Raw genomic sequence first — 26,303 nt, 5'->3', positions numbered from 1 at the left:
TTCAACTCACTTGCATTCAATGGTCAGACTCAAGCCTGTTATTAAGGAAGAGTATATCTATTCGTTTTTAAAACAAGTTGTTTGTTTTTGTGTCTGTCTTTCAGTACTGGGGGTTGAAACCAGGAGCTCTTTATCACTGAGATGCATCCCTACCCCTTTCTCATTTTTTTTATTTTGAGACAGGGTCTCCTAAATTGCAAAGGCTGACCTCAAACTTGTGACCTCCTGCCTCAGCCTCCTGAGTAGCTGGGATTACAGGCATGCATCACTGTGCCCTGCTAAGCAAATTTTCTTGTGTACTTACTATTTCCAGATTCTGTACTAGGCTCAGGAATGTAATGTTGAGCAAAACAGACAGAACCCCTTCCTCACATAGCTCAAAGTGATACAGATGGCAAGATGTGCTTTAGTTATATAATCTCCACATCTTACATATATACTGTGGAAGAGACTATGGAGGGAAAGAACAGAGGAAGGGGAGCCAATTTACTGGGTAGATGAAGGAATGCTTTACTGAGGAGGTGCAGTTGCAGTCAGTCAGGAAGGGTGGTAGAGACAGGCGGCCAAGTGTGGTGGTGGGTGGGGTGGTGGGGGTGAGGAGTGGGTTTGGCATGCTGAGTGGTGCAGGGAAAGCAAAGGCTAGTATGTCCGGGACAGAGAAAGCTAGAGAAGCAGCAGGGCTGGGTCTGGCAGAGCCCTGGGGACTTCTCAGGGATCATGGGTTTTTGTTTGTTTGTTGAGGTGCTGGGGATGAACCCAGGGCCTCACACGTGCTAGGCAAATGCTCTACCACTAAGCCACATCCTCAGTCAACAGTTTTTATTCCAAGAGCTGCAGGCAGCCAGGGAGGAGTGAAGCTATCAAATATGCATCTCTAAGGATCGTGTGGTTGCCTGTAGAAATGGACCATGGGCTTGTGTTGTGGAACCGGGGCAGAGATACAGGGAGAGCTGTGGAAGGTTATTACTGTTGACCAGCAAGTCAGGAAAACGGAGTCCCCACATAGCTTGGTCGGGACTGAGAGACAGCAAAGGCTGGAGACCCATGGGAAATGGAGGGTGACTCCCCTGTCCCTAGCTGTCCGGATGGCTGGCATTCAAGACCAGCTCCTGCAAGCCCTTCCTGATCCCCTTGCACATGCTTGGAGGGGCCTCCCGGAAAAGTGGACCCTGGCCACACAGCTTCCTCCTGCTGCCGCCGGCCCCCTGGAGAAGCGCTCTTAGCACGCCCAGCTCTTATCTGACCCTCTTGTGCGCTCTCGCAGGCACCACGTGCCCCACCCCGGTGGCTGTTGAGCATGCGGATATCCGGGTCAAGAGTCACAGCGTGAACTCCAGGGAGCGGTACGTCTGCAACTCTGGTTTCAAGCGCAAGGCCGGCACCTCCAGCCTCATCGAGTGTGTGTTTAACAAGACCACAAACACCACCCACTGGACCACTCCCAGCCTCAGGTGTATCAGTAAGTAGCCAGTCCCAGGACTGTCCCCACCCCTGCTGCCAAGGCCACAGGGAGCAGAGCGGCAGTGTGGGAGCTGGAAGAGCTGTCTCAGGGCAGAGATCTGTACTGGGGTCTGAGGCCAAATACACCCATGTGACCCTAAGCAACATCAGCCAGAGGTGCAGATACACAGTGTCGGGGTCTCACAATTGTGAGTTCAAATCCTGATTGTGCTGCTGACCATGTTGAGGTCTCCAGCAAGGCCTTTAACCTCTGGGAACTCTGGTTGGTCATCTAGAAAATGAACCTGATGTCAACACCATGGGTTGTAGGAGAATTAAAAGGAGATTGGTAAATATTAGCTATTACTATTATCCATGCGTGTTTTGAAATCAGCGAGAGAGTGGGCTGATTCTGATTATCAGTCGCACCCCTTAGAAGGATGTGATTGCTGCCTGGAGAGCGTTTTGGATTCCCCATGAGAAGTCGAACTCTCCTGAGTTCTTGATGGTTGCTACCCAACCCACTGGGCTGGGGTAGGCCCACATGGTAGGATTTTTTTTTTTTTTTTTACCTAGTCACCATGTATGGTGTCCAGCCAATGCTCAAGAGCAAGGACATGAAGGAGTTGCAAGAATAAACTTTTTTTTTAAACCATCCACAACTGCAGTACCATCCCAGAGGAAACCAAATAATTTTGGGGTGGAAGCCAAGCCACTTAATGCTATATCCAGAAATACTAGGTTCTGTTCTGCTCTCCTTATTCCTCTAGGAAAATAAAGGTTAGCCCAGGGTCTTCCAAGAGAATTCTGATTTAACAAACATGCTCAGTGCAATCAGCAGCAGCTAGATATGTTCTCATAGAGCATCTGTGGAGATGCCCAACTCCTCTCTGGGACAAGGGAAGGGAGTTGGAGTTTCCATAGAAAATTCCCTCCCTCTCTTGGAAACTCCTGGAAGAGCCAGACTTTCCTGCTGCATTTGTAGTGTTAGGTTAACCCTCTTCCTTTCCTGCTCCTCAGAATGATTCACAGAGATGTCAGAGAAGGGCAGGAGGAAGCCCTGTCACTAGTTTCAAGGAACTGCAGGCCTGGAGAACACCACACTCCACAGCATTGGCCGCAGTTGAAGGGAAAAGCCCAGGTTGGTCAGGGACAAGCAGTGAGTGTGGAGTCAGGGTGGAAAAATCAGGGCTTTTCCATTGCTGGGAAAATTATGTTTACTCAAAGCTCCACATCCTTTGGGTGAATGAGTCTAGGATGGAGAAGAACTGCAAGCTCTGAACAGGGCCAAGAGGGGAAGGAAAGAAAGACTCTTGAATCAGAATTTTAGAGTCCACAGATTGGAGGCATCTTTAGGTATGTATCTTCAGGTCCAAAGGTTTCTCCCCTGCAAACCTTTACCACTAGCAACTCCCCTTGTTGTTTTTCCCCCTCTCTTATGCTTTGGATTTTTTTTTTCCTGCTAAGCGAATGGAATCTATTAAGTGATCATTCATTTTCCCATGAAAAACCAGGATTATAAAGCTGAGTCAATATCAGATATATTCCAATCAAAAATAAATTTGATGTTTCACTTGTGCAGTCTTTTTTGGAAATGTTTGCAGTCTGTCTCTGCATTTGGGTTGGGAAACACTGTTTACTTCCAGTGCTTCTAACCTGTCCTAAGAAGCCAGGTATTTCCATTGTGAATCTATGTATTAAGTTTTTATTTATATCCAGTTCTGAAGCCACCCTAGTGTTCACACTCAGGATCATAAATGCCATGTGGTTGTCCTCTCTCTAGGAGACCCCTCCCTGATTCACCAAAGGCCAGTGCCTCCCTCCACAGTAGTGCCGGCAAGGGTGACCCCACAGCCAGAGAGCCCCTCCCCTTCTGGAAAAGGTAGGAATATGGGAAGATTTTTAAGAACTATCACCCAGATCCCTCCTTCCTTCCCCACCAATCCTGCAGATTCATAGATCGCTGATAATGTTCCAATGAGAACTTCGGCAATAGGGCAAACTTTTTATTAAAAAAAAAAAAAAATAAGACAGTGGCTTAGCTGTTTAAACCAAAGTTGCTTGAGATCCAGGTTTCATATGTACATAAATAATAGTGTTTAGAATCCACTATTGAGGGCTGGGGAGATGGCTCAGTCGGTAGAGTGCTTGCCTTGCAAGCACAAGGCCCTGGGTTCGATCCCCAGCACCGCAAAAAAAAAAAAAAAAAAAAAAAAAAAAAAAGAATCCACTATTGATATGCCAGACCATATTTAGTTGTAGACATTTGTGCTTGTCAAAAACTGGGAACACTGAAATTTGACCTTACTTGCTTGTTAGTCTGCCACTATGTCATGGGTGCTGACATTCTTGGAGGGTAAACAAAGGACTTTTCACATGGTGCACAAGTAGCAAGAGCAGGAGCATGTTTGCAAAAATCCCTTGACTCCCAGGCCCACAGGGACAACATGGATGGGCCTGAACACATGGCTGCATTGTTCAGCAGGCTGCACTGTCTGGGAGGAACCCTGGGCTCAGGGAACCTGATATTTTATAACTGGCAGCAAATATGTCTGCTCTTTCCTCCAGAAAGAAACACTGTATCTGTCTTCCAAAGTACTTGCTAGATATGTATCTTTGAGCAGATAGTCCAGAGAAAGGTCCATCAGGCCCTCTGTTTGCAAGATGTGTAGCAATGTGAGGGACTCATGAAGAGTTGTCCCTACCTTGGTCCTAAGCATCGGCAAATTAACAGTGATGCTCTATTATAGAAGCACTGCATGAACCCACCAATGTTCTGTATTTTAACTGAGTCTTGGGTGATCTTTTAGCCCCATTTCCTCAGCACTTTCTCAATTTGAAACGTTGGAAGCTAAATATCTTGGCTAATATGCCTCATATCCCATGGCACCCTTATTTTGCATTTAACTCTTGTTGTTTTAGAGTCAGCTCATCCACTGTGTGACCTTTCCTGGCTCCTTTTCCCCTCCTTGCCCCCAGGTGTGGGCATCTCTCTCTTCGCTCCTTCCGTTTTCTTCAGCCACACCTTCCCAGAGCTGTGGTTCTCAGTCATGGACGCACAGTGAACTCCACATGGTTCGGGGAGTGATCTGGAGTCAGAGGCTCTAGAAGCAACCCATGTGGTTCTTGGGTAGCCTGGGCTGAGGACCACTGCTCATGGCAGGACGGAGAGGTGGAAAGGAGGCTGCCTCCTGGTGATGGGTTGCTTGCAAACAAAAATCAGGGGCTGAAGTATTGGCTCCGATTACATTTAGGGTGATTCCCTAATTCCTTTGATCTGAATCACACTCAGTTCACCAAAGAGATAAGAATGACCAAGTAACCTTTCCCAATTCTGCCTCCATGCCCCAAACACTAGGTCAGATATCCATCTCTGAGACAAAAACCTTTGAAATGGTAACCTTTGACACAGACTGGTGTGATCATGGGTGACTGGATGTGACTGCTCTGGGGACTCTTATCTACAGGAGTGCGGGCAGCTTATAGGGTAAGGTGCATGTGAGGTAGTGACTGAGGACTTCTCACAACATGTGTGGCTGGGAAAGAATGAGAATGGAACTCAGGCCACCACTGTGCATCCAGAGCACCAATGAAAAAAGATCAGCATCCCTGTTGTCTTCAGCAAATACAGCTCTACTTGTGTTTTGGAACCAAGTGTTTTAGTATTTCACAAGCTTCTCTAGGAAACAGCTGAATGTACTCAACTCAGAGGGATCTTTTCTTTCTATGCACCATGATAAATAACTGTCTTTTAGAGTTCTCACACATCCCATGGCTCAAGTGGCTGGATATGTTGCCCACTTTTGCTGGGAGCAGGCGGGTTGCCGTGGTGGGGTCACCAAAGTAGGTCTTTAGGTCCATCCTCTGCTGGAGCCGAGAAGACACTAGTCTAAATATTTTTGTTCTGTCTTAGAATTTCCTACAGAGCCAGCAGTTTTATCCCCCAAGCCAGACATCACAGTGGCCACAGAGACAGCTATGGTACCAGGCTCCCAGTTGATGCCATCCCAGCCACCCTCGGCAGGAACCACAAGCATAGGCAGCCATGAGTCCTCCCAAGTCCCATCCCAGACAACAGCAAAGACCTTGGAACTCACACCCGCAAACCCCCACGAGACACCAGGTTAGCACTAGCTTTGCATGAGAGGCCAGTTCCCAGGTGCTGCTTCTGCAATTTGGGTTGAGATCTGGCCCAAGATAACTGCATGGCTTCTGAACATTCAGTCTCAAGTTGGGACCGATGGAGCTGCCCTGCTGCCTTTTGCCTCCCACAGATCCCTTGCCTCGTCTCTGTTCTCGCTGTTCCACCTGGCCTGGTCCACTTGGGACAGCTGGAAATGAAATCCACCTCCCAGATGCGACACGGCTCACCTTATTAGCCAGCACTGCAGAGCTTGGGCTAGGACTCTAAATGCCATCTGTACCCTCCACCATGGGAGGGCCCTTCTGGAGGGCATGTCCAACTCTTAGGCATGGTCTAGCACCTCAATCAGTTACTCTGCTTGTTCCTTGCTAAGAAGAGTGTTTATACCAGGCACCAATCTCCTAAGGGTCTGAGATGGTAGCTCAGTTGTCCGTTATTTCTCCAGCATCATGACACCCTCGTACCTTAGGACTCCAGCCCTGACTGTGCTGTCCTCTCTTCTCTGCAGATGCTACTGCATACAGCTCCAGAGAGACCACTGGTAAGTACTGTCCTTTGTCCAACATGTTTATGATCAGGGTGATCGCAGACACAGAGCGTTAAACGGTCCTGGTCCTGGATGGCCGTGCCACCATCCCAGCATGTTCACTGGTGGCTTCCCCTTCCCCTCTCAGAATTGTCTCCAATATCTGATGGGGACATTCAGGGCACTCCTCATGCCACGCAACTGCTGTTCTTCATAGTTGCAGTTTCTATCCTTCAGGCTACAGATGTTGACACCAAGAGGCCGATGCGCCAAGGGCCTTGTGGTTCAGCTACTCACAGTTCTCGGCAGGCTAGACACGTGCCAGGGCCTGTTAGGAAACAAGGAGCATCTGCTGCCACCACTAACATGATGCCATTCATCTGTCAGAACCTGCCTTGACCTCTCCCAGGGAGGGCACCATGCACTGTCCAGGGAGACTGCCAGGATTTCTCAGTACAGAGGCGTCTGCCCCAAGTTGCACAGCATTAGGGCTCCAAGAGAAAGAAAAAGAATGTGCAAGTGAGTCTAAGAGGAAAACAGAAAGAGTGTGAGAATGAAAGAAAAAGATGAAGACGGCAGAGAGCTCAGAAAAGAGAGAAGAGAACCAGAGAAAGAAGGGAGACCCAGGGGCAGGGCGAGGGCGGGGATGCAGCTCAGGGGAAGAGCGCTAGGCAGCATGCCGGAGACCTGGGTTTCATCCCCAGCCCTGCAGACAAACAAAAACCCAAGAGGCAGGGAAACAGGTGCAGGTGGCGAGAAAAAATCTGATACTTTAGTCTGACTAGCTTTAAAAGGAGAACACAACTATAAATTGATATGGGTAAAAATTATTTCTATTTTCTGGTCATAAATGCACATTTTTTGTGGTCCCATTTTACCTGGATCAAGTTTCATCTCAGGGGGTAAAAAACGGTGGCATTGGGCATCTTAGATGTTAATTGCTTAGAATCTGTTTTTTTTTTTTTTTTTTTTCTTATTAAGGATCAAAACATAAAAGCCAAGGCAAGACATTTAAAAGGCCTCTTTTGGAGAGTATTTTCACAGAAAGACTGTGGTATTTAGTGACAGGGTAATAGAAACAAAAATATGCTCATGATTTAAGAGGAGAACATTAGCTGGACATGGCAACCCATGCCTGTAATCCCATTGGCTTGGGAGGTGAGGCAGGAGGATCACAAGTTTGAAGCCAGCCTCAGTGACTTAGTGAGGCCTAAGCAACTTAGTGAGACCCTGTCTCAAAATAAAAAATAAAAAAGGGGTTAGGGATGTGACTCAGTGGTTAAGTACCCCTGGATTCAATCTCTGGTACCAAAAATAAAAATAAAAAATAAAAAAGGAGAAGAGTAAAGTAGCCAACCTAATTTTTCTCCTGATGTTACAATCTACATTAATCTTTTTAGTGTAGTTTTACGATTTTTATTCAGTTTTTTGAATTGGTAATATTTTGCACAGGGTCCTATGAAAAGTTACATAGGATATGCAATAAAAACAAAAAATCCTATCTCGGACGCAAAATCTTGCAGAAAGGAAGCAGATACCTGTGCATCCTGCCACATAGGGTATATATAAACAAGTACATAAAAGGTAAATAATGCTGACAGCTGGTTTTTGTTTGCTTGCTTGCTTTTTACTGTTCTGCACCTAGTTTTCACTTACTGGCATATCTTGGAGATCCTTGCCTGTACATAAACCCCACCTCATGCTTTTTAGCAGCTACCAAATATTCCATTGTATGGATCTGCCACAACTTATTTAGCCAGTATCCTCTCTGAACATGTGATTGCGTGCATATTTTAGTTATATTACAAACAGCATTTGTAAACCTTTGGTGTGAGTGTGTCTGTAGGATAAAATCCTACATGCAAAATTTTCTAAGTAGATTTTGAACAAACTATTTGATTATAGGCTATAATCTGTCATCAATTTTTTTTCCCAGTTTAGGACTTTCTCTGGGCTAAAATGCCAGAAATTCTCTCAAGTGTCTGACATGCAACATAATAAACATTAACTGAACACCTACAATGAACAAAGATAATTCTATGGGACATACCATAAAAATACAAAGATTAAAAACAATACTTGTCTTTCATATTTGAATAAGATTTCTTTCCTTCAAGCTGCCTAAACATAAGAGTGAATGGTCAGCAGGCATGAAAATGAGATCTAAATTTGTCTGCCAATAAGATGTACTAAAACAAAAATTGTGCTAGTTTTCTAAAAACTCTAAGTATCAGTGCCTTCAAATTATGTCATGTGCTAGCCACCCTGTGAACCAGGAGTACCCCACTGTTGGTTACGTGTGGCTGAGATGCTCACTGGCTCATTGGAGGTTGGAGCGGCTGTTATTTTTGCATGAGTAAGCAATCAGTGGCGATCATCTCTGTAGGAAAATATTAACCATGCTTTGACCATTGTGGTTGCTTAGTAAATTGATGTTTTACTCTACCTTTTGATACTACCAATATCATAATTTTGGTTTTTTTAAGTGAGTTAAATGAATGACTATTATTGCTTTAAAAAGTTGCCCTTTTAACTCAGCAGAAAATGGGCCATAGCAGATGCTCAATAAATATTGAATGGGTGAGCAAGTGAATAAGTGAATTGGAGGGCTTCGCCTTTTAATAAATATTTAAGAAAGGTGGTTCATAGTTCCACTCTCTTAAATTCATACCAGCTCACTTGGCAGCCCTTTTTGTCAGTAACTTTATTCAATTCTTTCAACCTGATCTCTGGCCCTTAATGAGGCCTGGTTATAAAATGAGAGATTAGCGTGCAAACCACAGCAACCTTCACACAGCCACGCCCATTTAGTACACTAGGAGCGAAGAGTTTTTTTCCAGAATGTTCCTCCGCTTCTAGTCTTTTGTACAATTTGCTTGGCCTTTGGCAGGAGCTACTCCTTTCATGTCACTCATCCACTGTCAGTATAAATTAAATCCCTGTTCTGTACCAGATATTGTCCCATGCTGCTGTGACAGGCAGATTTACCTCAGTGTGGGGAATTTTGTTTTTAATTTTTTTATAGTTGTGTACAGACTGAATGCCTTTATTTTATTTGTTTCTATGTGGTACTAAGGATTGAACCCAGGGCCTCACATGTGCTGGGCAAATGCTCTGCCATTGAGCTCCTGCCCCAACCCAGTTTTTGGAATTTTAAAGGTTGAACTACAAACAATTAAGTATTTATTGTCTAGTTCAAACCCAACACTACTTTTCTCTTTCTTTCTTTTCCTTTTTTTTTTTGGTGATACTGGGGATGGAACTCAGGGCCTCACATGTGCTAGGCAAGCGCTCTACCACTGGGTTACTCTCCCAACCCTGACACTCAGCGTTGCCTAGGCAGCGAGGGAGAAAAGAAACACCTCCCAGGAGCAATTAAAACCATCTCCATCTGACACAGGCACACAGCACTGTGGTCTTGGTGTGGTGGGCGTGGCTTGCTGAGGAGCTGCCAGGGAGTGACTTTCTCCATCCTCACTGGGCACTGGAGCTGGCTGTCTCAGCTGCCTTCTCCAGCTTAGACGCAGCACCAAGGCTGAAGAAAATGGGGGAGCCCCTGGCCCGGTGGCCTTCTGCACAACCATCAACTTCTCCTCCCCCTCCGTCCTTCCTCTCCTCTTCCTTTTTCTCCAATCCACCCCCTACAGGAAGCAAAAGGGTGGAGAACTTATCAGGTGTCCCCATGATTCCGGCTTCCATTTCTTTACCAACTTTGCTTGGCTATAATCAAAACAGAGGCTCAAGACCTGAGTTAAGTCATTGTTTTGTCATTGACCCAAGAGCCTGCCTCTCTCTTGCTTGTGATTTCTACAGTTTTTATTTTTATTCAAAATGAAACAGGAAGAAACATTGTGAAAGTAGAACCATAGTTTCTATCAACTCGCCTTTTCCCATAAACCTCTCCACAGACAGTAAATGCATGTCAAACCTATTAACCAATGTGTGACATAGTTCATTTACCATTGGGTACAACATTTCTACTTAAAATAAAAAAAAGTACAACTTCTTTTTATAAGTCAAAATGATAATTAATGTTAAGTTTGAGAATTCAAAACATCTTTTTCTTATTTTCTATTATTTCTTTTATAACACCTCTATGCTTGTTTTGTTTGCTTACTTAGAGGTTGTTTTGTTTAATTTTACTGTTTATTCTGATTACAGTGTCATTGTAAAAATATGAGGAAAATGATAAACATTTTCTAAGATGAAAATGGAGATTATCTATAATCCCACCATTACTTAATGCTTTGGTGCTCTATGTATCCCTCAAGACTTTTCTGAGCATATACCTGTGGCTTGTTGGAAATTATTTTGGGTTCATTTTTATCTTAATCAGTTCTTTCAGTCATGATATTGTAGACATCTTTTCATACATATTTATAATATGCATTATATCCATTTCATAATAATTTAATATATATCCATTTCATAATTTTTAGCAGTTGGTTTCATTTATGGGTATGCCATATTTTATTTAACTGATTCTCTAGGGAAGAGAGATTTAGATTGACATCTTGAAAATTATTTTAAACAACACTTGAGTGAATACCCCTGTATATAGTTCTCTATTCCCTTAGGATAAATTTCTAGTAGTTAGAGTGTCAAAGCACCTGGGCTTCTCTGAGGCTTTTGCTGTCTGTAGCGAATTGCCCTTGAGAAAAACTGAACCAACTTCCATTTCTTTTTTTTTTTTTTTTTTTGCGGTGCTGGGGATTGAACCCAGGGCCTTGTGCTTGGGAGGTCAACTTCCATTTCTAATCACAGAGGTTCTACAGGACTCCTGGCAAGCCTGTCTGTATTCACCTGTTTTGCACTAGAGTTAGTTGTACTTGAAGGTCAAGCTCTGGGATATTTATCCTGGTATGCAAGGCGTGGACTTGGTGCCTGAGCTGTATGTGACTTGTGTTCCTCAGTGAGACTGGTGCTTCAGACTTGTCATCTGCATGCAGGGCCGATGGGTGATTTTGTGGCGAGATTTCACAATAGTAAGGTGAATTGGCCAAATCCACAAGCATTTGGAACAATAGTTCTGTTCTACCGCCTTCCTGCCAAGACCCTTTGCTCACGAGTAAAGACTCCCCTCTTCCTTTCCTGTCTGGCAATTCTCAGGCAAAGGCATGGCTGCTGATCCCATGTCCATGAGTGACCCCACACCCCATGCCATTCCTTTTATGGCAGTGAAAACATGTTTCTCCCTTAGTCACTACCTACCCTCTTCTTACCTGTGACACCTCTCCTTTCTCCTGCTGTTCTTCCTCTGCAATAAAAAGTTGTAAATGTAAAAGAAACAATGATGGGATTGGAAGGAAAATAATCCTGCATGCTCATGTGTTGCCCCAGGGCCAGGAGGAGCCTTTCCCTATTTCCTTCCCCTTGGATTTAGCAGGAGGGGCTGCAGGTCTCCTGCTGCTCCTCCATCACCCAGCTTGGTCCTGGAGGCTTTTCCTCTTCCTCCTCACTTCCTCCCATCCCTGTTCTTCACCCCAGGCTCTCTGCCCAAGGACAAAGCAGGTACAAGGGTGTGAGATGACATGAGTGGGGACAGTTCAGCACATCAGCCTCAGCAGAAAAGAGTGTTTTTGCCCAGATGTGGAATAGATCAAACTGCATGGCCATCAAAATGTTAATAACAGCAAGCTAATGGGATTTAGATCGATCTCTAAGAATTCTCTGTGTCCAAGAATTTACCAAGTCTTAGCAATGAATGTGCTCCTGGGACTCTCCTAGGGTTTCAGCTTAGTTTTGTGTTTTACAGTGATCATCTCCATATTCGTCGCATTGTTTGTAGTGTACTTGGTGTATGCCCTGGTGAATCACATCAAATTAAGGTAAGTGGCACAAGAGACCACGGGACCAGGTTCTTTCTTCCCTGGAGAAAAAAGCTACATCAGAATAATTCTGGGATGCCTTGCAGAGAAGAATCCCTTTCCCAGTCATGGACTCTCACACGGGGCCCCTCTGTATCAGCCAAAAGGAGCATCAGAGTGAAGCAGGACTAAGCCAGCCCTTGAGAGCCCGAGAGTGCCATTCACTGCCCACAGTTCTCAGATCCCTACTCTGAATGGGAGCAGCAGAAACCAGGTCGGACATGTGGGGGCCAGTCTGCCAAACACCAGCTCAGAAAGAATGGGGCTGGGCGTGTAGCTCAGGGATAGAGCATGTGCTTAGAGTGTGTGGTGCACGGCTGTAGGTTCAAGCCCAGCACCCACACCCACCCCAAAAGGAAAGAAAGAATGCATCCAGTGCCTAATTGGATGAATACACAATTTGTACCAGTTCTTCTTATGACATAGTCATGAATATATTCTTCTCATATGTACTTACTAAATGATTTCTTATGTTCATTCACCAGTAATTAATTCCATATTTTTAATCACTGAAATCTGCATTTCAGCATTTATGAAAAGTCTAGGTTTTTTTTTTTTTGAAAAGTCTAGGTTTTGTCAATGTTTGTATTTTGGGTTTTTTTGTTTGTTTTTGGTACCAGGGATTGAACTCAGGCACCTAACCACTGAGCCACATCCCCAATCCTTTTTATTTTTTAGAGACAGGATCTCGCTAAGGTGCTTAGGGCCTTGCTAAGTTGCTGAGGCTGGCTTTGAACTTGTGATCCTCCTGTTTCAGCCTCCCCAGCTGCTGGGATTACAGGCATGTGCCACTGCACTAGGCAGACATTTGTTTTTATATTTTAATTTTTCTAATATTTAGGCATTTTATCATTTTATTAAAACCCCAACGACACATTAGCCCCTATTTTGTATTTCTGACAGAATCCGTATTTCAGCATTCCATATTGATAGGCTGCGCTGAATTCTTCTCAGCATTATTCTATGAATGGATGTAAGATTTGTTAAAACTCATTTTTAGTTTCTATTAATAAAATATTACATACTATGTCAATATAAAAATTATGACCCTTTGAGCCTGATTTTGACAAAATAAACATTCCATGAAATGCTACTGTCAAGCCAAAATGAAATGCAATCATCTAAGACTTTGCATAAATCTTCAAAAGCTGATAATGCCAGACCAACTGATAAGAAATATAATACATCTAATAATTTAGAAGTGAACAAACTAAGGTTTATTTATTACTCAAGAATTTGTTGAAACAATTCAAAAAATACTAAATGTTGACAAAATAGAAAGTTACTTTTTAAAGGACTTTCAAAATACTGTTATAATTTTCACATAAAATGCTGTCATTGGATTTATATTAAGAATTAACAATTACTAAATACTTTCATTGACTATATTAAAATGAATGTCCATGCTATCGTTCTAAAAAATACATTAAATATATTCCTAAAAATATATTTAAAAGAATATATTTGATATATACAATCAATAAATATGCTCATAAGAGGAAAATATGAATTTATTGACTATATTAAAAATTTTATAGATACGTTTTTGAGAAGAATCGATAATATGATATATGTAATTTCTTGGTCATTTGGCGACCTGATTCTTTACATAAACTGTTGTTTTGGTTTTTTTTTTTTTTCAAACTGGATAATAGGTATATTTGCCATCCAACAAATTGGTTTTTATCAAATTATTTTTGGCAAATTGACCTAAAGTCCTGATATATAGTTTAGCTCTCGCTCTAAGGAACTCAGACTGCTTGTCTTGGCACGGCCTAGAAAGCTGCTCATCCCCAGGAGGGACATTTCATAAGCCGTGGAACAAAGTGCTGAGGCAGACCCTTGGGGCCTAAAGCAGGTAGCTCCATGACAGCAGGCAAATGTAACTGGACTCTGTCTCCCTCGACTCTTATTATTCAGGAACTGATTTATTTATTCATTTGTTGAATACTTATTAAACACTAAAAACTGTTTTAAAAGCTTCATGACTATTAAATCATTTTTACCAGCATGGTGGAGCCTGGTCCGACCAGGCCGCTGGTTACTCTTTCCTTTTCTTGTCCGGGCCACCTGCACTGCTTTTTAGGCAGAGGATTTGGCCAGTGGGAAGCAAGGGCGGGGAGGGTGTGAATTTTTCTAGCAGCATTGGTGAATCTTTGCAGACGAGGAATCAAGAATACCAAAATAGGATTTAAACATCATGTGCACATTTAGGCACTTTAGGTTTTTGCCAGTCTTTGAGCAACACAGACCACTGTGGACTAGGTATTTCATGATGTTTGCCAGCAGGGCCCATGTCTGCTTCTGTGACCCACCCCCCTGCCCCACCCAGTGCTGGATGTATCCTTTGAATAAGAAGTATCTCTGACTGGAGAATGACTGTCTCCTCTTTTCAAAACCTGTGAATCATCTTTGCAGGCAAACTTCCCAGCCAAGTGCTGTTGAAATGGAGAATTTGGAAGTGATGCCAATGACTCGGGTGAGTGGCAGCAGAGAGGAAGACTAGGGAAACTGCTCCCCCAAACTCTGAAACTCCAGGAAACCAGCCCAGCAAAGTATGGAGCCAAGCAGCCAGCTCTGCTTTAGCTGAAGAAGACCCGGAAGATACACAGGGAGCTGGGCACCAGAAAAAGTCCACCAAGATCATCAAAAGTGATGACCCGCATGGACGTGCCCAGGCACCGCTTGTCTGAGTGGTGGGTTCTCCAGTGCCTGGACAGACTCCACTGAGGGACCCGGGGGCCTGCTTCCCAGAATGCAAGCTACTGAAGCACTCGTGGGAGGCTGGAGGGCTCATGAAGGCTGCTGGTTTCACTCACACTGACCCAGGACAGTTCTCTGCTGGACTCTACTCCGTCCCCATTCCGACTTGTAGTTTACAGAGGACAGGAGTCCACCTGAGGCTTTCAGTTCATCCCAAGGATCCTCCTGGCTTGGGAGATGTCTGCAGGGAAGACCCCCGCGTTCACGCTCCTAGCAACCCTGTCTCCAGCCTTCGGCATGCATTAAAAGGGAGCAGGAAAGGCAGAACGGATTTGGAGAGAAATCTGAACTCGGTGGCATTTTACATACATGTGTTTTTTAATTTATACTTCTTTATATGTTATACCGACATATTATATATGATTTGTATTTTGAAAGTATGATTTGTATTTTGAAAGTGTGCTTTGTATAGACAAAATAAAATATCTATTTTCAATATAAAAAATGTACTGAAAGAATCACCAACGAGAAATGTTCCACAAAGGAATGAAGAAGACAAAGAATGGGAATGTGGAATCCAAAATGAGTGTGCTCAAGTTTTCTTTGTGTGTGTTACTGTATTTTGTTTGTTTGTTTGTTTTGGTAGTAGAGATTTTACTCAGAGGCACTCTACCACTGAGCTATATCCCTGGCTCTTTTTATTCTTTATTTGAGACAAGTTCTTGCTAAGTTGCTGAGGCTGGCCTTGAACTTAAAATCCTCCTACCTCAGCCTCCCAAGTTTCTGAGATTACAGGGATGTCCCATGGAGCCCAGTTGTTCAGGTTTTCTTTCTAAAAAGAGAAAAAAATCTTGCCTAAAGCTGGCAAAGATCAGAGTTTGGGGGAATTTCCAACAGCATTCTCATGTGAGGAGAAGCAATGTAGTCTAATCTAGACAGTGGCAAGTCTGGGCCCAGCTACTCCTGGTACACACATCATCTCAGATTTCCTTTCCCTTACTTTCTCTCCCCCTCCCCCCCCCCCCCCTTTTTTGGTTATTTATGGCATTTATTTTTAAAGTCATAGGCCTAATCCAACCTCCTCATGTTATAGATCAGAAAACTGTGAAGTAGAATAGCGTCCAAAAGACACATCTGAAGACCATCCCATGTTCCAGTTGCAGTCCCACTTGCCCTCAAGGACCTCCCACTGTTAGCTGAACCTGCATGCCATGGCCTCAGAATTCCACTTGTTTGCTTTCCCACGAGTCTGCGCAACCTTGAGGCAGGAGCAGCCTAGATTCACTGGATAAGGACGAGGCCCGAGTACTGGAAGGAGGACATAGGGGAAATGTGGGGCTCACATGCACCCCAAGCCTCCCCTTGTCCTATGTACCCGTGTCCTCTGAGCTCTTGTAACACTCACTCTCTGCTCCGTAATGTGGTAACTTGCAAACACCACCTTGGTGCAGTGGAAATGACGGCCTAGGCAACCTGAGTGCCGACCTTCTCACAAAGTCCTGAGGTCCCATTTGAGACCTGGCTCTTATCCTCGAGAAGCTTACAGCCTATTCAGAAAGGACATGTCAAACCATCATACCATAGCAAAAACCTTCCACCACAACGCAGCAGTCAGTAAACGCCACATGAAGCGTGAACACTGTCACACAAGTTGTGTAGAGATGGAGACCATGGGAAGGCCTGAAGATCTAAGGAGCGCTGTAGAGTCAGGACGTGAGTGGGAGAATGAGTGGAATTTAAATAAATTTGCAGGGAGCATTCTAAACAGGGGGACTCAAGCACCGCATTCAGAAAAGGAAGGCAGAGCATGAAAGATGGGCTGATAAGAATGAGACGGCAACACAGGCTGGGAAGCATCATACTTCTTATAAGCCCCATATTAGCAGGGTTCTGGGAATATTGCTCAGTAACTGCATTAAACAAAACTGAAACAAAGCAGCCTGAAAGAACGAAGGTTTTGCAATGAGCAGACCCTTGGAACTTCAATGCCATGTCTCTGGCTCCACCCAGCTGTCTGCTTTTGGCAGATATCCTCACCACAAATATAGGTGGCAAAAAGCCAAAAGCCCTCATTACAAAGCAAGTGTGTAATCTTCAAAACCCTCTTTGAGGCAAATGCATCCCAACAGGTACCCAAGTTAGTCCAGTACTAAGGTGGTCCTGGGCCCACCAGGATGCATGTGCCTGCTGGTATTTTCAAAGTATTCCAGAAGCCTTGGAGGCTACGAAGGCAGCTGAGGGGGCCAAGGACACAGAGCTCAGAAGGAATTCTGAGTGCCCACCCTCAGTCCTGGATAATCACAGCAGCTATACTTTTTGTCTTAGTCAGCTTTTTCGCTGCTGTGACTAAATGATCTGACCAGCACAATCGTAGAGGAGGAAAGCTTTATTCAAAGGCTCACGGTTTCAGAGGTTCTAGTCCATAGAAGGCCGGCTCCATTCCTTGGGACTGGAGGTAAGCCAGAACATCATGGTGGAAGAGTGGCAGAGGGAAGCATCATCAGGAAACAGAAAGAGACTCCACTCTCCAGATACAAAATATATACCCCATAGCCTCACACCACCACTGCAGTTCATCCCATCAGGGATCAATTCACTGACTGGGTTAAGACTCTCAAAATCCAATCATTTCTCCTCTGAACCTTCCTGCTTTGTCTCACATGTGAGCTTTTGGGGGACACCTCACGTCCAAACCATAACACTTTTCATTTGGAAGTAAAATTTGGTTTGGAGAATTTTATGGCAAGGAACATATGAAAATCTTCAATGGCATTTTTAAAAACCGTGATCTCCTTTCTGAAGAGCTTCAATTCTGGCTTTTCACATGGTGGCGGTGGAAGCACCATGTTTTGGGGAATGAACATGCGTTTTCATACAAACTCTACTCTGTGATCCTGGCCCAATTCCTCATCAAATGTTTCATCCTCTGCAAGAGGAGGCTGGGCCTGCCTTCCAGGTGGGATAATATGGGACCAGTGACTGACTTCCCTGCTCCTTCCTTCTTAAATGAATTCCCACTTTGTTAGGATTTTTTTTCTTTTACACAGCCATAAGCATCAAAGAGGCTGACCGCTTCCCAAGTTCCAGGAAAGAAAGTGACTTTAAGCCACCCCTCCTTGCTAGTGACTGGTTTAGGGATGGACAGGTGACCCAGTTCTTGTCAGCAAGATATGAAGTAGGCTAGGGAAGTGTTTTTTTATTAATGATTTTTATTTTTATTTTATTACCAGGGATTGAACTCATGAGCACCTGACCACTGAGCCACATCCCCACACCTTTTTGTATTTTATTTAGAGACAGGGTCTTACTGAATTGCTTCGTGCCTCACTTTTGCTGAGACTGGCTTTGAACTCACCATCCTCCTGCCTCAGCCTCCTGAGTTGCTGGGATTACAAGCGTGTGGCCCAGCACACCTGGGTCCTTGTTTTGGCTCTTAGTTTCGGAGTTTCCATCCATGGTCAGTCAGCTCCATTGTTCTGGGCCTGAGGTGAGGCTGGACATCATGGTGGAAGAGTGGCAGAGGAAAGCTGCTCTCCTCATGAGAAGCAGAGAGAATTGCCTGGGGACAAAGAGCCCCCTCCAACTAGGTTCCACCCTACAGTTTCAACCACTTCCCTCTAATGTCATCAAATCATTGTCACTGGATTGGTCCACTGAGATTGGAGTCTTCACAGTCCAAACACTCCCCCAAAGCCCCACCCCTGGATGTTGCAGCATCCGGGACAAGCCTCCAACACACCAGACCCTGTCGCACATTCCTGATCTGAACTGTAACAGATGCTAAGCAGCTGAGATGAGCACCCCCTGCAGCCTGCCCTCCTCAGCGCGCCTGTGTGAAACCCCATTTCCTGTTTGATGCCCTTGATAGTCTTGCTTTTGGGTTACTCACAGCACAAAATATTTCAATACTGAATTTAGTATTAAGAAGTGTGGATGTTGTAACAGACCCTAAAATGTGGAGCTGGCAAGACAGGGTTGTAAGGCCCCTACTGTGTGAGGCTGCCAGTGACCTTGGTCATGTGGCTGTGAAACAACTGATCACAGTGTTACCTGTTTACTGTGGGTCTGTATTAGGAAAACATGTGTAAGGAAAATCACTGCTAAAAAAAAAAAAAATCCAGAACCACAGAGTTATACATTACTTTAAAAGATGTTTAGAGGATGTGGGGGTACGCGCCTGTAATCTCAGTGATTGCAGAGGCTGAGGCTGGAGGATTGAAAGTTTGAGGCCAGTTGGGCAACCTAGTAGGAATAAAAAATAAAAAGGGCTAGGGATGTGGCTTAGTGGTATAGCGACCCTGGATTCAACCCCCAATACCAAAAGCCAGGGGAGATCAGCTCCACATGAAGGTAGCTGGACTGAAAGTGGAAGACTTCTCTGCCTGCAGTCCAATGTAGGCTGCCATTCCATTGCAACAAGAAACCCGTGAAGGGTTTTAAGCAGGAAGATGACATAGCAGTCTTCATTTTAAGATCTGATGTACTCCCTTATGGAGAGTCAAGAGATGGGTCATAGTAAAAGTAAAGCAAGCAATCAGAAGTTTCCATAGCTCAGCAGTGCAACACTATAGCATCTGCCTGGTCCAAGAGGCAGGATAGGTGGAGAGGCATGGATGAACTCACGACATATTTTAGAGAAAAAGTCACAGGAACTTACAGGTAGGTGAATTAGAGTAATGGAAAGTGATGGATCACAGAGTCATGGGTTCCAAGCGAAGGCCTTTACCATGGGTAGGGTAAACAGGAGAAGCAGCTGTGGGCAGAAGAAAGCAAAGGCTGCATTTTGGATTTTAAGTCTGAGACATTGGTATCAAAGAGTATCAAGTAAAGAGGTTATATATCTGAGTTGGAAACTCTGTCCATCTATCCTACCCCTTAGGCCAGGATGATAGAAATATCAAATATACAAAAATCACTAGTGATGTGGAACATGGGGACAACAATTACTGGGTTCTCTTGGAAAATCTACGATTAAGTAGCCTGGGGGAAAGGAAGTCTCCGCCAAATGCTTAGAAAGCTCTCACACCCTAAGTGTGCGAAGATGCTTAGGAAGAACCTGAGAAAGGATGTGTATGTAAGGGGTCTTTTATCTGTTTGGGCAGTGAGCTGAAGGAACTCTGCCTGCCTCATTTCATGCCAGATTTATACCCCTTCATTAAAACTTCAAAGCAATTGGCTCTGGTTTCTCAATATACTCCACATTCCTAAAAACTCAGAGGTTCAGGATAACTAGGAAGGAGTGATGGACAAAGACGATCAAGAAGCATGAAGATAAACATTAGCTTGCAAGTCAAATTCTAGGTGTGTCGAAGTTTCTTTTCAATTCAATTAGTTGCTCCCAGAGGCCAACCAGATGCCACTACAGGAATGTAGTGTGGGGAACAGCAAGGCATAGTGACCAGGCTTCCTGGGTAGGATGATGTCCACAGGGGCCTTGTCATTTTGCCTACTTTAGCGTTTATTAACTATTTCAATCATTTGACGTCTCTGCTCCCACACCCAGTCTTCTAGAGGAAAACAAATCTCTATCAACTAAAAGGATGATGCTTAACTTCAACTTGGGTGAATGCTGCCCTGCAATCTGGTTTTGCATCAGCTTCTACTCCATTCTCTTCTACATTGCCCCTAACTTTGAACAATCTCTCAAGATGATCTTATTTCTAACTTCACTAGAAAGATGTAATTATTGAGTGAGGGCTCTCTAAATATCCTAACCCTCATGATGTGCACCCAGGCACATTATGTTTCCTTTATATCTTATATCCTAATCCTTACATCCTACACCATATATCTCCATCGAGCCACCTCCCCTAACTCAATATGTAAGCCTGCTCAAAATCTTGCATTTTAAAAGCAAAAACCACCCCCCAAAGTCATCCCCAGTCTACCCTTACTGGCCTTGCTTGTTGAGACTGGTTTCCAGTGTTTCACATTTTACAGTTTTATCACTCAGATGCATAGTGTAGAGTCAACAGTTAAATAGGGCACCATACCCAAAAAGTACTTTGATCTCCCTCCCCCTCCCCCAAAGAAAATATTTTAAACCTTTCCATTGGTTGTTTTGGTATGTATCTCCTTGTCTAAAAGGAAGCTCACGTTGGCTTCTACTTCCAGTTTTGAGTTTCAGGCACTGGAACTCACATCCTATGGTGGAGGCAGGAGATTCAGCTCACTCCCCTCTTCTCTGTGTCTGACTGGATTAAGACTTAGATACGGCTGAGCTAAGAAGTAAACTAAGGTCGATTCTCCCCTCCTCTACCACCTGTTGCTTCCCATAGAATAACTGCTCAGAGATCCAGCTTGACATGATGACACCATCCTGGTTATACCTGCCATTTTGTCTGCCAAATGACCCTGATGTGCATCCCAAATCCTATAGGATCAACCAAGTTTTCAACAGAACACTGTTGTGCTGAGCGAGTTTCTTAACTGGCATTTGAACATACCAAGTTCTTGAGAAAGGTCAGGTGCTTTCTGGATTTTTTATCTAGCTTAGTATCTAAATCCTTCTTCTTGTCCTAGGGTGTGAGGACACACCATCACTTGCTGCTGCTCACGACACACGTTTTAAGTAAACTGCACTTTGTGCAAGCCTGGATCTCTTTTCTTTGGTCTTATGGCACCTTCCACTTTTGACAGCTGATTCTCACACAATAGGACCAGGTTTTTCCAAAATAATTGTCCCCTCAGTTGCTTAGCTTTCTATACTCAGCATTAACTCCAGCCTAAACACTTTGCCAGTTACCTAAACACTTTGAGATGTTCGGGAACATTAGGTATTCCACTAAGTTCATCTTGAAGCGACTACATCCAGAGCACCACGACCTACTCCAAAGCTCTGGGACCCTGTGCACGGAGTCTTGGCATCCTCTCCCTCCTACACCCAGTAGTTTCCTCAAGGAACATCCTCCCCAATCTTGGCTTGTTCCCTTATCTTACCAAATTATAACCTCCAGTAGCTTCTGGAGAAAAGCTGAATGGTAGGCAAGGAAAGAAAAAAAAAAAAAAGGAGGCATGAAAATGCCCTTGTTCTACTGATTCTTTGGCTAGGCTTAGAGTTCTAGGTTGCATATCATCTCCCCCATTTTTTTAAGGGATGGTTCCACAGTTCGGTTGTTGTATAATCTGGTGACATTTTGATCCCTGACTCTCCTTACATAACTTTTTTCTTTCTGGGAACTTATTGGAACTTTGTCATTAATAATCTAAAAATTTCACAACATACTCATTTCTGTAGTATAGTAGTTATCGTGCTTGCCTGACACAATGTACTCACTGGAGGTCTATTTTCACCCATTTTGTTGAGTATTTAGCAAGTCATTTCAATCCAGAAACTTCTACCGTCAGTTCTGGGTAGTATTTTTAAAAATTTCCTTGGCCTCCGTTTTCTATTTCTCTTCCTGAAACTCCTGTATTATGCAAATGCTCAACTTTTTTTTTTTTTTTTTGAATCCTTCAAAGGTTATTTTATGATTTGGCAAGAAAAAAACATGTATAATCATTTTTTTTCTCACAATTTACTCAAATGATATGAACTGTACACACTCAGCCCCAAGTTTTTTTTCCATTTAATGACTCCAGGTAATCTTTCCGTATCAGCCTATATGAAGATAGAAGCTCAACTTCTTCAATTCTTCTTTTTTTTTTTTTTAATACTGGGGACTGATTCCAGGGGTGCTTAACTACTGAGCCAATCCCCAGTGCCCCACCCCCACTTTTTAAAATATTTTAGAGAGAGGGTTTCACCAAGTTGCTTAGTGCCTTGCATTGCTGGGGCTGATTTTGAACTCCTGATTCTCCTGCCTGTGGCTCCACAGCCACTGAGATTAGAGGCATGCGCCACCGTGAGCACCTTAAAGTATTGCTTTTTAATCTTGGATTTTATCATTTTCTCAATTGATTATTCTTCCAAAACTTCTAGAGGGTTTTTCATTTCTTTCACATTTTTTACTCCAAACATTCACATAAAGTGATCCCATAATTTCATGGATGCACTATCTTCTTTTATCCTTTGAATATATTAAAGATATTTAGATGCTTTCCTTTCCTTGGATAGACCATTCCCTCCAAGTTTATTCTTTGGTTTTGATATTCAACTTTCATCTGGGAGGTGTGGTACAGCTTATATGGTTTATGTATGAATTGTCCTCACAAAGCTCATGTGTGAGACAATGCAAAAATTGGATTATGAGTTTTAACCTAATCAGTGGATTAATCCAATGCTATGGATTAACAGCATGGTAACTGAAGGATGGTAGGGGGTAGCTGGAAGAAGTAGGTCATTGGGGGCATACCTTTGGGATTTATATTTTGTCTTTCTCTGCTTCCTGACTGCCATGTCTTAAACTGCATTCCTCCACCACATCCTTCCACCATGATGTTCTGCATCACTTTGGGACTGAAGCTGTGGAGTCAGCTGTCTATTGACTGAGACCTCTAAAACCATGAGCACCAACTACACTTTTCTTCTTATAAAATTGTTCTTGTCAGGTCCTTTGGTCACAGTGACAAACAAGCTGACTAAAAGAAGGTAGTTTTCAGATGTCTGTTGATCCTTGGTTTACTGCTCCTAGTTGAGGGCAGAACACTGAAGCCAAGAATGGGCAGTAAGCACATGGGTGGAGTCTGACAGTTGCAATCTTACTCCTTTGGATGATATGGTTGGTCTTCTCCTTAGGAACTCCAATGTCACTGTCAGCATTTCCACTGAAGCTGGTTGAATTCCCTACAGAAAAAACTGTCCATTTCTACCTTGAGGACAAATACATGCTTTCCAACCTGCAAATTTTTGTGGCAGCTGTCTCTTATTTTCTTTGCCCTTAAGGCTTAAAAAAAAAAGAAAGAAAATCACTGTCTACTGTCATTTTAGTATGACTTCAGAAGAATCCAAAGCAATGCATATGATTAATTGATCTAATACCACAAGTTCTTCACTCACATTTGAGGCTACTGCAGTCTGGTTTCCAGCCTTACCAAAATTGATCAGCTAACATCACTGCTGACTTTCACTGTCAGTTTCTGTAACATCTTTCTGCCTTTATTTCACCTGGTCTCTTTAAAGCACTGGATGCTCAAGCTCACCTCTCTTGAATGCAGTTACAACTCCACCATGATGGCCATTCTTCCTGATTGAGCTGTTACTCTTCTTCACAAAACCCTCTGCTTTCTTGAACTCCAAGTCTCATGGTGTGAGGCTTCTTGGATCTCGGCTCATCTCATTCTTAACAACTTCCTAGGATAAACTCATGAAAACCCTAGAACTTAAGTAATGCATATGGGTAACACAGCCCAAGTTCACAGCCCAAGGTGCTTTGCTGAAGTACGGATGTGTTTACACAGAAATCCATGTTTGGATTTCTCACAATACCCACAAATAACATTTTGAATATCAAACTTATTATTTTTACACAAACCTACTGTACCTCCCACTTTCCCTTTCTCAACAGAGGGTGCCCTTGTCTACCTGGTGAACCAGTCAGAAAATGGGGACACATATTGAGATTCTATTATACCCTTAGTCTAAATACTAAGACCTATCAGTTTTACTGTCTTCTCTTTTTTTTTTTTTTTTTTTGGTGTTGGGGACTGAATCCAGAGAGAGGTTCAATCCACTGAGCCATTAAACCACATCCCCAGCCCTTTTTATTTAGAGACAGGGTCTCACTAAGTTGCTTAAGGCTTTAGTTGCTGAGGTTGGCCTCAAACTTGTGATTCTTCTACCTCAGTGTCCTGAGTCACTGGGATTAGAGGTGTTTGCCACCATGCCTGGATGATTTTACCTTCTTAATATCAAGAACAGTTCATCAGAATTACTTGTATGACTTATTAAATACCAATTTGTGGGATTCAAACCTCTAAGTGTGAAGTGGCAGCTGAGAGATTTTAGTTCTAACAAGGTCCCAAGTGATGCCAATGCTGCCTGTCTGGGGACCACACTTTTAGAACCACAGATCTCTGTGTCCATTCCCTAAACACCAGCCTTAGTCATACCTTGTTAATATCACAACTGTTTTTTACTTATCTGACCTTCTTAAAATATCCTCCAAACTACATCTGGAATGATCTTTCTAAAAAAAAGATGAAGATCCTGCATTCTTTTTTGGTTTAACCTGTAGAATAATGTGGTGAACTCTTTGGTGGTGCAATGTCTACCCCTTCACCTGCCATCAGCATCCTACACAAACTGAATGGCCAAAATGTTAAACCAAATCCATGTACATCTATGGAATGTGTTGTCAGTGGCCATTTCTGTAAAAATCTATAACTTTATTACAACATCCTCTCAGCATCCATAAGCCTAGTGAACCAGGTACCAGGTTCCCATTTCCCCTCTATGTGCTCCCAGCCCCTCCAGTGGTCACCCACCTCCACTTTCCCTTGCAAGTATTTCTGATCTTTTCAATTGTACCTGCAGAAAAAACGAGAACTCTAGCTACTGTCACTTTATACTTTGATGTATAATGCCCATACCTAGTTTATGCTGTGAGCCCCAAATGACAAAGGCTCACACTATGTCTTATGCATGAGTGACTCCCCATGGCATGAAAATCTTATGCTCTGCTTGGCATATGATGTGAAAAGTGAAAAGCTGCTGAAAAGAAAAAACAGTAAAAAGCGGAAGTTTAAAAATGACAGTGCTGAAGCTAAGTGTCACAGTGGCATGCCAGTGTTGCAATGCCTGTTTAATTGAAACCTTGTAATAAAAGTTTAAATACATAAAATGTTTTTTTGTTTTCTGTTTTTTATCAAAAGAATATCCCCCACTTCCCTGACCTGATGCATATGGAGGATAGACAAGTGGAAACTGGCTATCTGTAGAGAACAGAGAAATGGCAGGTCCAACCCTGGTTGGGTTCCTCTTCCCCAGAAAATGCTCCATGACTGAACTGAGTCTCAGGTGAGCAGGAACCCGACCCACGCTGGCTTTCTTCAGCACTTGGGAGTCCACAGCAAGCCCCTCTACGCACTTAGAACATTCCTCTTGGTCTCAGAAGACGAGGAAGAGCAGGGCTTCGTGCCTGGGCAGCACTATGTTTTCCACAGTGCGTTCCATGGAGCGTACCTGTTCGGGCGAGGCAGTCAAGAATGCCAAAGGCCCGATCCGCTGCTCTGCACAGGAGTGGCAGAGGTAGCCACCCTTGTTTTCCTTCCTGTTGCTCTGCAGTGATAGTTGAGAAAAAGAGGTAAGGGAAAAAAACCCAAGGATGAGGTTCTTCCATTACAAAGCGATCAATTACTGTCGTATCAGTCCACAAGGCACTATGATTCTGATGCTTTCAGACTCATGCAAACCCTCGGAGGTAACACCTCCCACAGCTCTACCATCAAGGATAGACTTAATTTTACCAAATTCCCTTAGGTAGTAACCGCAATTTATCCAGGGAAGAGATAAAGAACTGGGGGCTGGGAGCGTAGCTCAGTGGGTTTGATCTCCAGCTCAAACAAGGGGAGGGAGAGAGCACACCAAGAAAAAAAGAAACTGAGCCCTCCAGGTAAATAGCCCTCCTCTGATATGTCAGGTCACAGCCTCATCTCCCAGACAGGAAGGTTTTGGCTCGTCCAGACAGTACTGCCCATCCTGACTCCACATTAGACTGTGTGACCAGGGGCAGACCTCACATCT

General features: G+C 43.6%; 2 protein-coding genes across 6 annotated transcripts in view; one reads left to right on the top strand and one right to left on the bottom strand.

Annotated features, from left to right (window-relative positions):
- Il15ra (interleukin 15 receptor subunit alpha) overlaps window positions 1–15,311 on the top strand; it is a 33,004-nt gene extending 17,693 nt beyond the window's left edge. Inside the window, exons 2-7 of one of the 2 annotated variants that reach the window (XM_047521533.1) lie at window positions 1,265–1,459; window positions 3,224–3,322; window positions 5,354–5,563; window positions 6,093–6,125; window positions 11,866–11,938; window positions 14,396–15,298. In XM_047521533.1, the coding sequence (XP_047377489.1) occupies window positions 1,265–1,459; window positions 3,224–3,322; window positions 5,354–5,563; window positions 6,093–6,125; window positions 11,866–11,938; window positions 14,396–14,483 (698 nt within the window). In that variant the 3' untranslated portion in view covers window positions 14,484–15,298. Of the gene's footprint in view, window positions 1–1,264; window positions 1,460–3,223; window positions 3,323–5,353; window positions 5,564–6,092; window positions 6,126–11,865; window positions 11,939–14,395 lie in introns of both variants that reach the window. The other variant, XM_047521534.1, reaches the window with a different exon arrangement.
- A 10,017-nt stretch (window positions 15,312–25,328) lies between these two features.
- The window catches only part of Fbh1 (F-box DNA helicase 1), a 69,289-nt gene continuing 68,314 nt past the window's right edge, over window positions 25,329–26,303 (bottom strand). For all 4 annotated transcript variants that reach the window (XM_047519858.1, XM_047519857.1, XM_047519859.1 and 1 more), the window contains one exon: window positions 25,329–25,838. In XM_047519858.1, the coding sequence (XP_047375814.1) occupies window positions 25,668–25,838 (171 nt within the window). In that variant the 3' untranslated portion in view covers window positions 25,329–25,667. The remainder of the gene's footprint in view (window positions 25,839–26,303) is intronic.

Source organism: Sciurus carolinensis, chromosome 12 (genome assembly GCF_902686445.1).
Source record: "Sciurus carolinensis chromosome 12, mSciCar1.2, whole genome shotgun sequence".
In the NCBI taxonomy this organism is placed as follows: Eukaryota; Metazoa; Chordata; class Mammalia; order Rodentia; family Sciuridae; genus Sciurus; species Sciurus carolinensis.
The sequence above is the reverse complement of the archived record's forward strand: the minus strand, read 5'-3'. Positions and strand labels throughout refer to the sequence as shown.